At 42.3% G+C, this 16,252-nt stretch overlaps 1 protein-coding gene across 1 annotated transcript in view; it reads left to right on the forward strand.

Annotated features, from left to right (window-relative positions):
* The first annotated feature begins 306 nt into the window (after positions 1-306).
* DGKE (diacylglycerol kinase epsilon) overlaps positions 307-16,252 on the forward strand; it is a 33,828-nt gene continuing 17,882 nt past the window's right edge. Inside the window, exons 1-10 of the mRNA XM_066616452.1 lie at positions 307-356; positions 1,764-1,883; positions 4,928-5,071; positions 6,351-6,508; positions 7,559-7,610; positions 8,350-8,463; positions 8,874-8,945; positions 9,375-9,502; positions 9,934-10,045; positions 10,722-10,943. Of these exons, the coding sequence (XP_066472549.1) occupies positions 324-356; positions 1,764-1,883; positions 4,928-5,071; positions 6,351-6,508; positions 7,559-7,610; positions 8,350-8,463; positions 8,874-8,945; positions 9,375-9,502; positions 9,934-10,045; positions 10,722-10,913 (1,125 nt within the window). The 5' untranslated portion in view covers positions 307-323 and the 3' untranslated portion in view covers positions 10,914-10,943. The remainder of the gene's footprint in view (positions 357-1,763; positions 1,884-4,927; positions 5,072-6,350; positions 6,509-7,558; positions 7,611-8,349; positions 8,464-8,873; positions 8,946-9,374; positions 9,503-9,933; positions 10,046-10,721; positions 10,944-16,252) is intronic.

Here is a 16,252-nt window from a genome sequence, read left to right on the forward strand (position 1 = left end):
GGGAAAATGTCTGTGACTAATCTGAATAATAACCAGGTAGTGAATAAGCCTCTGGAGTTTAATGGCTGCACCATGCAGACTTCAGTTCCACCTCCTTTTTTTAAAGAAAGCTATCTGTTGGGTAAACGTCAGCTTCTCATGAGCAGAATAAAAAGTCACCATGGCAGCTGGCTGAGCTTTGTTGTCTTCTTTTCAGGTGTATCTGGTGTCAGCAAACTGTGCATGATGAGTGCATGCAGAACTCTTTGAAGCATGAGAAGTGCCACTTGGGAGAATTTTGCAACTTAATTATTCCCCCATATTACCTGTTCAACATCTGTCAGATGCGTAAAGACAAAAAAGTGGACTATGGAAAGGTAAGCCATGTGTTCTTTGTTGTATAACTAACTGTAGCTAGGGAAAAATTTGAAATGACTTGCTTTGTGGGATCCTTGCACTTTACAAAAGTGAGCCTGACTTGTGGCAGCCACTGTTGTGCCATACTGTGGCCAGCTGAACAGTGGGAGAAGTACCAGAAACTCTCATGCCTCTGGTGCGCTTTGTGGTTTGTTGAGAATAGACCCAATGAAAGCAAAGCAAAGACCCTATAGCAGAGAACCCATAAGACTGAGTGGATGTATGTGTGCCAGTACAGTCTAGCCCGTTGCCTCTGTTGTATTAGTAGGGGAAGCATCTGGGATTATGCCACCTTCACTCACAATTGCCCAATAGACTTGAGCTAGACTGGCAGTCATTCCTCCCAAAGGGGTGGGGTGGGAGGGAAAGGAACATGTTGTATGCCTGGCATGAATTCTGTCTGTCTTGGATACTTCTAAATCTCTCTCCTAAATGCAGCTGGCTTTAGTAAAAGGCTGCAGATAAAATCTGGTCTTCATGCTGGATTCATCTATTTGGAAATGAGCACTGTTCGTTTCAAATGAAATTGCTTTCCAGTCAAAAGTCGGTGTGGGGCAATAGAGAGGGCTGTTGAACTTCTGGCACAAATGTATAATCCTGGGTTTTAAGACTTTGGCAAATTGCTATTGAGATTATGCATCCATTGCAGGATCAAAGAGTGGGCGAAAGATTACCACTTGTTCACATACTTTTTATTGCCTAGCAGAAAAGGCATGTGGTGGGTTTTAATATAACGGTGTCAAATAAGGGCCGATTCTCATGACCGTTTGAACGTGTTGGCTTTCTTTGTCTTTTGGTGTGTTGAGCTGGCTCAGCAAGCGTTTCTGTACATGGCCAGGTTGCAACTCGTCATACTCTGACCACTCCTCCAAATGTGTATTGAGCCAAGAAGTGTGCTTAGCTGCTGTCTACTGTAGATGCCCAACTGAGGGCTATTCTGGACACTTTTTTCCTACTTGTGCCTTAAAGACCCCCCCCCCCCACATGACTACAAAACATCCAAAGAATTGACCAAGGCAGTAGGAGCTGCCTCCCCTTCAGACATTTTGCAGATTCAAGACATGCACTAATTCAGCATACCAAAGTTGCTTGGTCAGTACTAACCCATTCAAATCAACACTTGAGTCTGAATCCCCACTTAAGTCTTGCATTGAATTAGAAAATTGTATATAAACTTCAGTGTTGCCTATTTTTCTATAGCTGCTGTTCTTTCTAGTTGTAAAGATTCAGACTCTCATCATTCAAGAAAGCAAGTTTTCCAACTCTTTGATGAAGAAGCAAGAATGGAAAGAGTTCAAAACTGCCTTTTTCTCTCCCCCACCCCCACTTTGTCTCACAAATGTAAGAATTTGTTTCTTCTTGTGCAGGTAACTTCCTCCTGCAGGAAGGAATGGACGCCAGTCATAATTCTGGCAAATACTCGGAGTGGAAACAATATGGGAGAAACATTGCTGAGCCAATTTAAGAGCTTGCTCAACCCAGTTCAGGTAATTGTACCAGTTCAGGTTGCCTTGTTGACTGATTCAGAAGCGGAATCTATTTAAATATTGCTTGATTTAGACGTCCTTCTAAAGACTATGATATGTTTCAGTTTGCTTGAGAAACGGAAACTGTGTCCATTGTTAGAGCTAGACCCAAAGTAAGTGTGTTTGTATTTGGTTAGATCCGATCAATAAATTGTCCTTCAGTCCCTTTGTCTCCACTCCCTACGCCTCCACTTTCAAGGTTAAGGAAGGGGAAATAGAAGGGGAGTGGGAGTCTTTGCAAAGACTTTGTTCACAAAACTGACACTAATCATTGACTGACAGTGCAATCCTTATGCATATCTACACATAAGAAAGCCCCATTGAGTTCAGTGGATCTTAATATTAGATCTTACAGGTAACTGTGTATAGGATTGCAGCCACCATCAGTTTAGGGGGGTTTTAGTTACTATGATATTGACATAAGTGACCATTGGTTACTACTTTTGATAATGACACAAATACTGCCTCTCTGCTTAAGCTGAGAGCAAAATCCAAAGTCCAGCTGAAATGTCTGCGTGACTTCCTCTTTGCCGACGATGCAGCTGTCACTACCCGCTCTGCCAAAGATCTCCAGCAGCTCATGGATCATTTTAGCAAGGCCTGCCAAGATTTTGGACTGACAATCAGCCTGAAGAAAACACAGGTCATGGTTCAGGATGTGGACTCACCTCCCTGCATTACAATCTCTGAGCATGAACTGGAGGTTGTCCATGACTTTGTGTACCTTGGCTCAACGATCTCCGACACTCTTTCTCTCGATACCGAGCTAAACAAGCGCATCGGTAAAGCAGCTACCACGTTTTCCAGACTCACAAAGAGAGTCTGGTCCAACAAGAAGCTGACATACCAAGATCCAGGTCTACAGAGCTTGCGTCCTGAGTACACTTCTGTACTGCAGCGAGTCATGGACTCTTCGCTCACAACAGGAGAGGAAACTGAGCGCTTTCCACATGCGCTGCCTCCGACGCATCCTCGGCATCACCTGGCAGGACAAAGTTCCAAACAACACAATCCTGGAACGTGCTGGAATCCCTAGCATGTATTCACTGCTGAAACAGAGACGCCTGCGTTGGCTTGGTCATGTCGTGAGAATGGATGATGGCCGGATCCCAAAGGATCTCCTCTTTGGAGAACTCGTGCAAGGAAAGCGCCCTACAGGTAGACCACAGCTGCGATACAAGGACATCTGCAAGAGGGATCTGAAGGCCTTAGGGATGGACCTCAACAAGTGGGAAACCCTGGCCTCTGAGCGGCCCGCTTGGAGGCAGGCTGTGCAGCATGGCCTTTCCCAGTTTGAAGAGACACTTTGCCAACAGTCTGAGGCTAAGAGGCAAAGAAGGAAGGCCCATAGCCAGGGAGACAGACCAGGGACAGACTGCACTTGCTCCCGGTGTGGAAGGGATTGTCACTCCCGGATTGGCCTTTTCAGCCACACTAGACGCTGTGCCAGAACCACCTTTCAGAGCGCGATACCATAGTCTTTCGAGACTGAAGGTTGCCAATACTATTGTTTCTTGTTTGAATGATATGTGCTCCACTATTGGCCAGCCTGAGCAAGAGATCAAACACTTAGTCTTGTTGCCATATGGCACTTGTTCTACTACTATTATCTACAAAAGGACAGGAGTGGTCCAAGTCGAGCTGGCATCTGAAGCAGTGCCCAGATTTTCCAATTCCCCTGTGCAGGAGGTGGTGGTGGTGGTGAGGGATTTGTCGGGCCCTGCCACAATCCTGATTGCTTTCCGGGAAGGAAAGCAAATCAGAAACAATATTATAACAGCCTCCCCCCCCCCACCTCTTTCAGTCTTACTGTTGCTGTCTTTGGCAGCAGTATTGGGAGGGGGGAGATAGGCTACTGTCAGTCTCCTTCTCCTTGCTCTCAGGTTGAATAAGAGCAAGCAGGCTGAAGCGGATGGGCAGGTACAGCCCCCCCCCCCCACCAATTCAATACCCTAGCCAGGGGTCTCCAAACTTTTCAGCCAGAGGGCCACATCAAATATCTGGCAAGTTGTTGAGGGCCGGAAAAAAATTTAAATATAAAATTTAAATAAATAAAATAGAGATGGAACTTAGATGAGTGAATAAATGAATGAATGGGCTCGTTCATTCATCCTCTCCAGCCCTCAGAACACCTTCCAGATGCAACCAGAGCACAGCTCCTGGTGTTCAGTTGAGTGAGCCAGAGGCTTTCAGGGGACAAGAGGCTGACTGTGGGCTGCATCTGACCACCAGGCCAGGGTTTGGAGACACCCACCCAAGCCTACTGGTCAGAATGGCAGTTCACCTGGCCTCTTATGAATAAGCCAAAGGAATACAGCCAGGGCTGGCCCGTCCATGAGGCTAACTGCTGCCCGAGGCAACCATTTCAAATTGGTAGGGTCACCCATCTCTGTCCTGTCCCCCCTCCTCTTCATTGCAGAATGGCTGCAGTGTAACTGCAGCCAATTTTGAGTGCTCATGAAGAGCGTGTTCAAATCCATGTTTAAATTCACTAGTAACTGCCAGTGAGTGAACTCTTCCTTGGGAGTGTTTAAGAGGAGAAGCAATGTTAACTTCTTTTTTTTTAAGTATATTTTCATTCTGTGAGGCTTTGCTAAAATATTTAATCTGCTTTTGGAAACGGTTTGAGCTTTCTTCCTTGTTTTGTCACTTGAGCTCTAGGGGGGGATGGCACAGGATGCTGTGATAGAGCCCAGTGTTTTCCAAGTTTCCTGTTTAACTTTCAGTCAACTTCTTCTGAATCTCAAAACAGTGTTTAAATCTGGGCGAGCCAAGAATTTGAAATTCTCTGTGCAAGCGGACGTCTTCTGAAATAGAATAGCTCTCCAGATCTGTTTAAATGATATGCTGTTCTCTTTTAAGAAACAATTCAGAGGCGCTTTCCTGCACAGATGTAGACTCTGTTGAATGCATACATTTGCACTCTTGATACGATGGTGGTATTTGAACTGTGAAGTACAAGCCTTGTGGTTTCGGTCTTAAGGATGAACTTTCTTTGTACACAGGTTTTTGATCTGATGAAAACTCCACCTGCCAAGGCACTCCAGCTTTGCACTTGGTTGCCCTGCAATTCCGTTCGAGTACTTGTTTGTGGTGGAGATGGTACTGTGGGCTGGGTCTTGGATGCAATTGATGACATGAAGATAAAGGTATGGTGTGTTCGCAGAAACTTAAAACTCCTTCTGTCCAGTGTTGTCCACGTAGTCATTTTTTTCACTATTTATACCAACTGCATCCTACCTCTGTTGCACGTTGGACAAACAAGTTTAGTGGCTTTACCACCCACTAAGATGCTACGTACTACTGAATTGCATGGGAGGAATGTGGCTGCGCATGTTGTCTCCTGCCTCCCCATCTAGTGCATTGCCTCAGCCCTGCATATTTGTGGGGGGTGGAACACTTGAACTATCCCATGCCACACAATTTGAATATGGAGCTTCCAAATTGCCCTTCACTGAGTGAGCTAAATAATACTTTAACATTTGGGTGTTCTCATCCTGCCTCCTATTTATATGACCATGGGATGGATGGGACACACACACGCCCATACTCCTTCCTTGTAATTTAGTGGGGCCGGTCAGGTGTATCATCTGAACTGGCTCAATGTAGTCCTTTTCCATTCCTTTGCTTTCTCTCAGAGCTGCCATTTTTAAACATTGGTAGTGGGGCGAGTATTTTCAGTAAAGTTTAAAGGACTGTTGCTAGATATATTCAAGGTGATTATAGTTTAAAAAAATTAGCATTGTTTACAGTTACTAGCACATATGAAACAAATAAACCTTATGCCACCCACCCCACCCCTGTTTTTAAGTAAAGTCCTCTGGCATTCATTCAGATTCATATCCACAAACTTTGCCGTGGCTTTACTTGTTAAAAGCGACTTATTGGGTCTCTCCAGCTATCTTAGAAGTCATATCTTTGCCCTGAAAACACTTCTTTGTAATGCCAGATGTAGGAAGTTTCTTCCAGTGTTCCATTAAAAGAATCTTCTCTCTTATTATCAGGCCAGGAATCAATCTGGGTAACAATGGAAATGGGTTGTTGGCTATCGAAAGAGGCCCCCTTTTCCCTTTTGAATCCCTGTTATAGGTTTCTCACGAGTAGCAAGTCCATGCTTCCCTCTTCCTTACTTATGTTTTCTAGTCATACATGGTCTTTCTGTATTTCTATTGGTCACTAAAAAGTCACTAACAGTACATAAGAAGAAAATGACATACATGTTTCTTCATGTTTTCTGTGCTTGGTTTGTAACTTTGCCATCTGCTCTCCTTTAACCTGCACCTGTGCCATGTAATATTAATCCTTGCAGCAGATTTTCAATTAATGGTACTTAAGCAATCATTAAAATTTTGATTAAATATGGCAAGGTGGGGAGTGGGAACAATATTACAATCACAAGCCTTAACAAAGAATATTGTTGTATGGCAGGGACAAGAGCGGTATATCCCGCAGGTTGCAATTCTGCCCTTGGGAACGGGTAATGATCTGTCTAATACTCTGGGCTGGGGTGCTGGATATGCTGGAGAAGTTCCCGTTGAGCACATTCTGCGCACCGTAATGGATGCTGATGGAAACAAGTTGGACAGGTAAGCTGCATAGCAAGAGGTCTCTGTGATCTTGAATGTTTCACAGGGAAACTCGCTAAAAATTCTACCCTTGATATATGAATGTTGTGTTAAGTTCTAGCACCTGTCCTGAATTTCAACATAGCTATAAAATCATAGAGTTGGAAGAGGCCTAACAGGTCATCTAGTCCAACCTCCTGCCTTAGGCAGGAAATCCTCTTAAAATGTATTCTACTTTGATGTCTGTTGCTAGTTGCAGGCTATATCTTCCATGCACTACAAGTAATTATCATTTAATTTAACCAAAAAAGATGAGGTGAGAAAAAAATAAGCAAGGAAGTCTGATTAAACAGCTGAAGGTTTAAGGGGTCATTCACAGAAACAGCTGTGTTTGAAAGAAAAGTTTACCATGATTACAGATCAGGGAGCCCTTAGTAAGCAGCTAGGAAAAACCTAGTATTTCAGTATCAATCTAAATCTGTTATGTACAAGTGTAGCAACAACATACAACAAACCTTTATTAGGCATATATACAAGTGTAGCACTGCCAACCTCGTAAAACTGCAGCAGGATCGTATGTGTTTAGTGCCTTTTAAAATGTGGCTCTTCTGTTGCAATTTTTCCAACAATTAGTTTTTTTCTTTTTATTGTAATTGTTTTGCTGTTATACTTGGTAGCTTTCTGTTTTTCTATGGCTTGGTCTTCCTCTGAAGGACAGTAAATAAAACTACCAAGTATTTGTGAGCAGAAACACAATTCTCACTACATGCTAAATGGACAGAAGTTCGGGCTTTGGTCAAGGGGTGCAATACTGTTTGCCTCCACACATTCTATAGCAAGTAGAAGTGAGAATGTGAAATTGAGAACAAGGTATCATAAAAGCTCTGTATTTTCTGATCCTTATAAGGTGTTGGTGATGTGACAGTGTTGCACAGCTCTGCCATAAAGCCTTGGGGGCCTGTTATGACTAATGGCTTTTCTGCTCTTATAGAGAATTGACCTTACTTTTGCTTACTATTTGCAAAATGTGTGGTTTATGAAAAAATGGACAAAACCATATTTGTCTTTCAGGTGGAAGATACAAATAACAAATAAAGGATACTACAATTTAAGGAAACCAAAGGTAAGAACATGAAGGCCTTGCTGGACCAGGTCAAAGGGCCATCTAATCCAGCATCCTATTTCCCACATTGGCCTGACAGCCGCTTCTGGTAAGCTCAAAAGCAGGAGAGAAAGGCATACCTGTCACCTGCTATTGCTCCCCGCAGTGCTGCTCCTGAACCCAGAGGTAGCCCATAGTCATCGTGACTAAAGCAACTGACAGTTCTGTCCTCTGTGAATTTGTTCTCTTTTAAAGCCATCCAAGCTAGTGGTCATTGCCACATCTTGACACAGAGAATTCTATAGATTAATGATGTACTGCTGACTACCGATTGTATTCTTCTTTTTTGTTAGGTTTTTTATTTGTGTTTTCCTTTTTTCTTTTTTAATGATTTCATTATGGTATTATGTTGTTCATTAATAAAGAAAAGTTCTGGTAGCTGTAAGCCATCCTGACTAGCTTTCATACAGCTCTAACAGAGCCTAACTCTTTTCAGTTAACCCCACCAACAACTCCCTTCTCATTATCTAGGAACTCTAATTGCTCATTCCTAATTGGCCATGCTTTAGCACCGTACATTCTTTTCCTGGGCGGAAGGTGATTGGCTTGTTAACCATTTTAGGCAGAAGGCACATTTCCATGTCCAGCACAACAGGATGATGGCGAAAATGCATGCTGTTCTTTTTCATATCTCTGACATTTTGCAGGGTCTTTTTCATGCCTGCTGCTACTCTATTTTTATTTCTTCTTACCTTTACAGGTGTTCACAATGAACAACTATTTTTCTGTAGGGCCAGATGCTCTCATGGCTTTAAATTTTCATGCTCATCGTGAGAAGTCTCCCTCTCTCTTTTCCAGTAGAATTCTTAACAAGGTATGTTGGAGAAACCAAAACTAGCTGGCCGCCATTGTGTCACTGTTGAAGAAATATTTGATTTTTCCTGTTAAGTAGCATGTGCTAATGACCAGCCTGTAAAACTTGCCCAGTTGAGTTATATGGTTTATGGACACCTATGGTTTTCAAGCAGATATTTTTGTTGCAAAGTAATGGAGTCAACCAGGCATGTGTATGGTTTCATTGGGCACGGTTCATGAAGACTGTGGTAGTGCCTGTGTTTTGGCAGTGGTCTCGGGAGAACAAGCTTTTCATGTGAAAATGTCTTGATTAGAGGTAGAGCATGCAAAGAACAGCTTCACCATCTCCATGCAGGATCAGTCACTGTCGGTCTTCCCCCCACACACACATATATATACACACACACAAATCTTTTTTCTTTTTTTTAGGCTGTTTATTTTTTCTATGGAACCAAAGATTGCTTAGTGCAGGAATGTAAAGATTTGAACAAAAAGATTGAGGTAAGATGGCTGACTTTTTTTTTTTCCCCTTCTGTAATGAATTTGCTTTTTCTGTGTGGGAAATGTGCTTCCCTCCTTGTCAAACAATGAATCTGAAATGGAAAGCATCTGGGAGTCAGTAAATCAGGAGTGTACTTGGAGTGGGAAAACTCCCATTTGACCTTCTGGGCAGATGGGAGTCAAAGTATGAGATGGAACACTTTAGAGTGGGATAGATGGTTGCCACAGTGAAGATTGACAGAATGCTTTTGACTTGCCCTCACTCCCTCCTACTTTTAAGTCTGGGAGTATATACTAAGTATGCCATGAAGCACTCAGAACTGCTCTACTAGAAGCAAAATGTTGGTTTGGCTCTTATTGATCCCCTTCCTTATGTGCCACGGGGCACATAAGTGTGGATTGCTAACAATCTGTTGTCTGCCTTTAAAGCTAGAGTTGGATGGAGAGAGAATTGATCTACCCAATCTGGAAGGGATCGTAGTTCTGAATATTGGCTATTGGGGAGGCGGCTGTAGACTGTGGGAAGGAATGGGGGATGAGCCTTATCCTCTGGCAAGGTAAGGATGTACTTACTCTCTTGTGGGCAATCCATGTGCTGTTGGCCTGTTACTAAATTAGTAATTGTCTGGATGTAAAGACTGCTAAACTGGTTGCGATGTCATGTATATGAGACTTAAAGCTTTATGCTAAACTGGAATTGGGGACATGATGGCTGGAGTCTAAAAGGAAGTGGGAGGAAGAATAGAAGGAAGAGAGAAAGAGGGTGGATTTGTTTGGATTAAAATTCATTTTACTGAAACTTATGGATGATATAACAAACAGTCAAGTTCAGTAAATGTTAATGTATACTCTACTAAGCAGCTGAAACAACTTGATGATGATGATCATTATAGTTTTGTTTGCTGCACTTTGTTATTGTGAAGCCTATTTAAAGTTGTACCTAAGGTGGCTTTGCTGGCAATAAATTTCTCCTCTTCTTCTTTCTAAGACATGATGATGGATTGCTGGAAGTTGTTGGGGTCAATGGCTCTTTTCACTGTGCGCAGATTCAAGTGAAGCTGGCAAATCCTGTCCGACTGGGACAAGCTCATACTGTGAGGGTAGGTGCTGGGCTTTGGGGCATATGGCTGCTTCCTGTGCTCTTGGTTCTGCACTTCACTGAGCTTGAAAGTGCAAGTAACATTCTGGGAAAGGAAGCAAGAATCATGGTTCCCAGTTACATTACAGCCACAAGAACTGCATGTCACTCTGTGATCAGTTTGATCTGTTGTATGGACAGCTGGGTAAAATAGTTCCCTGGTGGGACACAAAGCAACATGTGGAGTGGTGGGACACAAAGCAACATGAATCCCCTTCCATTAACTTTTCAGGAACCTTCTGTTGCTTTGAACCAGGGTATTCCTTTTCTTCCATTGATCAAATCACCCTTCAATTAAAAATACAACACTCAACAACTGCACCTGACCCACATTTGTCTATTTGGAGTCCTCTCCAATGCTTTTTTTTTTTTTTGCTTTGCTGAAGATCTTGTTTCCTTTCTTGTCTCATCATTTACTTCCAACTTTGCCTCAAGCCTCTCCACAGTCTCCTAAGTTTTCCTCTTCCCCTTGCATTTCTCCTTCCCCATTTGCTCTTGCCATTTCTTGAATGGCATTGACTGATCTGCCAAGTTAGTTTTGATGCAACCATTCTGTAGTAATGCAGTGTTCTGCCATAGCAAGACTTCCAGCTTCACTACATTTGTTTGACATCTGTAATATGTCTTCCTAATTCCAGCTGATCTTGAAGAATTCGAAGATGCCAATGCAGGTGGATGGAGAGCCTTGGGCACAGGGGCCTTGCACTGTTACCATAACTCACAAGACCCACGCTCTGATGCTCTCTCACTCAGGTGAACAGACAGATGATGATGCATCAAGCACATCTGAACAGGAGCTGGCAAAGGATCAGACAGATGAAGACACATAGGTCTTGCCTGGGGATTTCACATGCTAAATGGTAATTCAGCTTGGCTTTTGCTGAGAAGTTTAGCGCTCATCATCTGTCCCAAATAAACCTCTTTATGCCATACTACGTCTGTACGTAAAAGTGGCATAGGTATAACAAAGCCATGCTGTTAGTGATTGTAGAAAGCTGACTCAGGCTTAAATTCAACAGGCGCTTTTGTTTTGGTATGTAGATCCAAGCTGAAAGGGGGCAGGGGAAGGGAGGGGGAAACCCTCCATGGTAACTTACACTGACTGCTCTGCCTTTTTAAGTAGGGTTTTGGAATTCATGTGTAGTTCTGTGGAACAGCTGCCAGGTTCTTGGTTTGTAATTATGTAGATCTAATTTTCAGGGACATGTAAAAAATATCAATGTACCATTTCTGATCACGTGCAGACATAATTCCCCCCAATCTTCTTATGATGGTTGGAGGATCAAGAAGGTCTTGTGGGCTCCTCTTCTCTCCCACCACCTCTTCTTATTAAATTAAAGAGTTAATTGCACAACAGCCGTTAGCTCTGCACTAGCATTCTTGTCAATGCTTTCATTTTATCCAGAAATGGATTGGAGAATTTGGGAAAAGAATGAAGGAGCATATACACTCCCAAGGAGTTACTGAGTGGGCACAGCCCCATCTGCTCTGGGCCATAACCAGCCTCTCTTTCTATACTGATTTGCATTAAGTATTACTTGATCTTACAGCTTTCTGTAATTCCATAAGACAATTCCATATCAAAGCAGTTTATATGGTGAGAGGATGAATACAGAGGTGCCTGCTCCTGTTGGCTTTGCTTGTCTGATGTGCAGCTTATCTGCATATATGCTTTGGTTTTCAAAGATAAATACTCACAACTGGAGTATATTGATCTTTCTCAGTTTGAAGGAATGTGTTCATTTCCTGCATTCAAATGTCCTCAGTTTTTATTATTATGGGAAACAAAAGCAGTGGATATTTGAAATAAGACTGTTTGTTGCAATGAACATAGAATATGTTTACACCCCATACAACAAAGATTATGTTGTTTCTTGGAAAATACTGATGACATAAGAACAGCCCCACTGGATCAGGCCATAGGCCCATCTAGTTCAGCTTCCTGTATCTCACAGCGGCCCACCAAATGCCCCAGGGAGCACACCAGATAACAAGAGACCTGCATCCTGGTGCCCTCCCTTGCATTGGCATTCTGACATAGCCCATTTCTAAAATCAGGAGGTTGCACATACACATCATGGCTTGTACCCCATAATGGATTTTTGCTCCAGAAACTTGTCCAATCCCCTTTTAAAGGCATCCAGGCCAGATGCCATCACCACATCCTGCGGCAAGGAGTTCCACAGACCGACCACATGCTGAGTAAAGAAATATTTTCTTTTGTCTGTCCTAACTCTCCCAACACTCAATTTTAGTGGATGTCCCCTGGTTCTGGTGTTATGTGAGAGTGTAAAGAGCTTCTCTCTATCCACTTTAGCCTTCCCATGCATAATTTTGTATGTTCATAAAGTGATAATTGAAGAGTGTCCAGCTGTCAGATGCTCATTACATCCAAATGGAGGGACAATTGAAATCTCAAAAAACTTCTGAAACTCTTTATCAATGATACACTGATTTTGTCCTAACAAAAAGAGATTCCTGAACTGTATAAGAATATGTTGTTGGAGATCTCTGTAACTTAAGCATGTTGAAGGAATTTTGTGTCTTGAGGTTCAATCCCTCAGAAATTATCCATGCACAAACTTCACTGAAATTAACAATTGTTCATTTAAAATTTCTGTTGGTTTCAGTGCAGCTTGTGAAGGACATATTTCTGATAGGTTATCCCCTTGGTCTTAGCATTGAATTATTCTCCTCACTTTAGAAATAATTCCTATGTCCCTTTGTGCATGTGTTTGAAATAGTGTAAAAGGTTGTCTAGTAATGCATGCTTGTCCACTTGAAATTACACAGTCTAAGTTACAAAGCAATAGGTTTTAGTAGCTCCAATTAAAACTACTTTTTTCATTTAAGTGAAAGAAAAAGTAGAGCTTTGACAAATCAGTCCACTGTCTATATTAGGAAAATAATATAATTGTTTGAATACTAAATGCTGAAAACAGAGTTCTTGGTTTCAGGCAGCAGACTAAATAGTAGTAAGAGATCACATATTGTCCATCAAATGCACAATCTTTTTTTTAAAAAAAGAGTTCAATAATTTAGATTTTGAGGGTATCCAGTTATCCTTGTGTATATACTTAAGCTATTTGTAGTGTAATGACTGAAAAGTGATAAGTTTTAAACCCTACCTGAAGGCTCCGTCATATCTGGGTATTTCTTCTGATGCACAAAAGAGTTTCTGCAACAGTTGACTTTAAAATACTAATTTTATTTAAAATATTTTTAGGCTGTCCTTCAGTTCTATTTAAGGGATTCCCAAGGCAGTTTAGTAGTTGGCAACCTTCAGTCACGAGAGACTATGGTATCGCGCTCTGAATGGTGGTTCTGCAACAGCGTCTAGTGTGGCTGAAAAGGCCGATTCGGGAGTGATAATCCCTTCCACACCGGGAGCAAGTGCAGTCTGCCCCTGGTCTGTCTCCTTGGCTATGGGCCTTCCTTCTTTGCCTCAGTCTGTTGGCCAAGTGTCTCTTCAAACTGGGAAAGGCCATGCTTACAACATATATTAACTATAATATGAACAGGAAAAAAGGTCAAGCAGAACAAACAGAGCCAACCAATTAGCAGTTCTAGAAAACCAGACTTGAAAAATACCCTAGCCCTGTGGGGGAAGCCAGCTGTAATAGAAAAGTTTTTCACTGCCTGTTTAAAAATGAACAGTGTAGGGGCCAGACAGGCCTCCTGGGGGAGGGCCCACTGCAGTCAGGATGCCATCACCAAAAAGGGCCTGTACTACATTATCACTAACCAAGCTTCCATTGGTGAAGGGAAGCAAAGCTGGGTCCCTGATGATAATGCAGTGTGAGGGCAGGTTTTTATGGAAGGAAACACCTCAGTTCCAAATGTATAAGGCTTTTTAGGTAATGACCAGCACTTTGAATTGTGCCGAGGAATATACTGAAAGCCAGTGCAGATCAAAAAGCACAGGTACAATACACTCCAATCAATGGGTGTTCATAAGCAATTTGGCATTGACAGTCTGAAGTTTTCAGACTTCAAGAACAGCTCCACGCAGAGTGCATTTAGTAGTCTAAGGGTCCAATCTGATCCAACTTTTCAGTGCTGATGCAAACACAGTGCAGCCCCAAGGTAATGGAACAAATGTTCCCTTACCTTGAGGATGCCACCTTGAATGTCCCCACACTGCAGGTTGCAGCATGTGTCCTGTTAGCACAGTTGCATCAGTGCTGGAAATTTGGATAGGATTGGACCCTAAATTAGACGTAACAGAAGCATGGAATATTGTAATGAGACAGACCTTCAAGAAGGGCCATAGCTGGCATGCTGCATCAGCTGAAGCTGTGCAAAAGCACTGTTGGCTGTAGCTACCACTTGTGACTCCAGGTGCAGAGCCTGGGTCAGAAGCACTCTCAGTCCATATGAATGGATTGTGAATGCGGTGTCACTGAAAGATGTGCATGCCAGCGGTCCAAGAATCAGGCTTGCTGCACTGTCACTCGGTGGTCTCTTGCAATGCCTGTGTGCAGGTGTGCATTCACTGGAAAGGCATTGCAGAGAGGGATAGTTCTTTCATGGGTGAAGGGGTCCTTGATCACCCTTTTGCTACTCATCTAAGTCTTAGACATGTCTTAACCAACATGTAATTAGAAAATGTATGTGCAAAGTTCTGGTCAATTTGCTGACCAATACACTTTGCCAGCATTAGAAAGAGGAACAGACCATAAGCTACTAGCTGGATGTAGTTTCAAACTGAACAAATGGTGGTCTGCTCATTCCAATTAAGCTCTGTATATCTGAGTGCTTGTCTTGTTTTTGTAAATATTTAAGTACTATGCTCTGATTTTGAGTGTCCTGGTGTTTACATAGGCAAATAAGTAAGTGGACCAGACTCCAAAAGCAGCTTGCTGAATCTGCTTCAGTTATTTTTCTTGCTAGTAATGTTCATATGATTCCTTGGAGGTGATAAAGTACAGTCACCTTTTTAGTCTCTTGTTAGAATGTTCTAGACAAGAAGTGTAGGAACATTCCTGGTTTTGAGTTACTTCCTTTGCAGACCTGTTCATTTTCATCTAGCTATTGAGGGAACAAATCAAGCAGTAATTGGACTGTGTTGAATGAAACTAACAATCTGTAGGTACCCTTCACACAATCAAAGGGAGGTCCTACCCAGTTATGCACAGATACCTTCCAGGTTAATGAAGCTACAAGCCAATTATAATAGAACCTCATGACACATACATCTCTTTTGATCTCTCTTCTTTTTGCTAAACACCTGAACAGGAATCCAGAACTAACATTCTGGTAGTGATTTGAATTACAGGATCTTGAACAGGACTCTGAATACTGAGAAATGAAGCCCACTGAAAATATTGCTGTTCATCCATTGTCCAAAAGGGGGTGCACAACTACTGAAGTTCTAGTTATGGCTTCAACTCACTTATTCATTCATTATGAGCAAATTCCAAATGCTTGGTTTTGAATGTTGCCTGAATTCTGGTTTTTGCTTCTGTTTCATCCAAAGCTAATGATGCAGATTAGTTTGTAAAAAGACATTAGCTTCACAAAACTTTCTAATTTGACTTAATGTTTACTGTTTCTCTGACTGGTTGGTGTCTCAATAGCTAGGACTGATTTACATGTTCCAGTCCACCATAAACTTCACAGGAACTGCTCTTTGCTGTGTGGAGTGTAGAGACCACATGAACGCTTCCCATATCTAGGCATGGCATGGAGATTCCATTTTGATTCGGGTGATTCATGAGGCCAGCTTCTCTATGCTGCAACTGATTCTTTGTGGAGCAGTTGACACCTAGATGTTGCAATGATTTCTTGGTGACTGTAATGGGTAAGCCGTGCTTTGTAGCTAAGTGCAAATCTACTCCTAAACAGTAACTAGAGGTAAGCAAACATCCACTACAGAGATTGCAGTCCACTGCTTCTGGCTTAGTGTGAGGATTGATAGTGATTACCCTGGCACTAAATGCTGCAGAACTAGAATATGTACACAAGCAATCAGGGTGCTGTAGCCATATACTCTACTACCTTAGGTGACACTTAGTCACTGTGTGTTTGAACTTCCCCCACCTCCACCCATCCCTGATACTGAACCTAATATTGTTTACATTTATCTGTGGGCAAAGAAATTGGCCCTTGAATGGACCAGTTGTTAAAACTGCTCTTAACTCGTTTCAGCCTCAAATTAACTTTAGTA

Source organism: Tiliqua scincoides, chromosome 2 (genome assembly GCF_035046505.1).
Source record: "Tiliqua scincoides isolate rTilSci1 chromosome 2, rTilSci1.hap2, whole genome shotgun sequence".
Taxonomy (NCBI): domain Eukaryota; kingdom Metazoa; phylum Chordata; class Lepidosauria; order Squamata; family Scincidae; genus Tiliqua; species Tiliqua scincoides.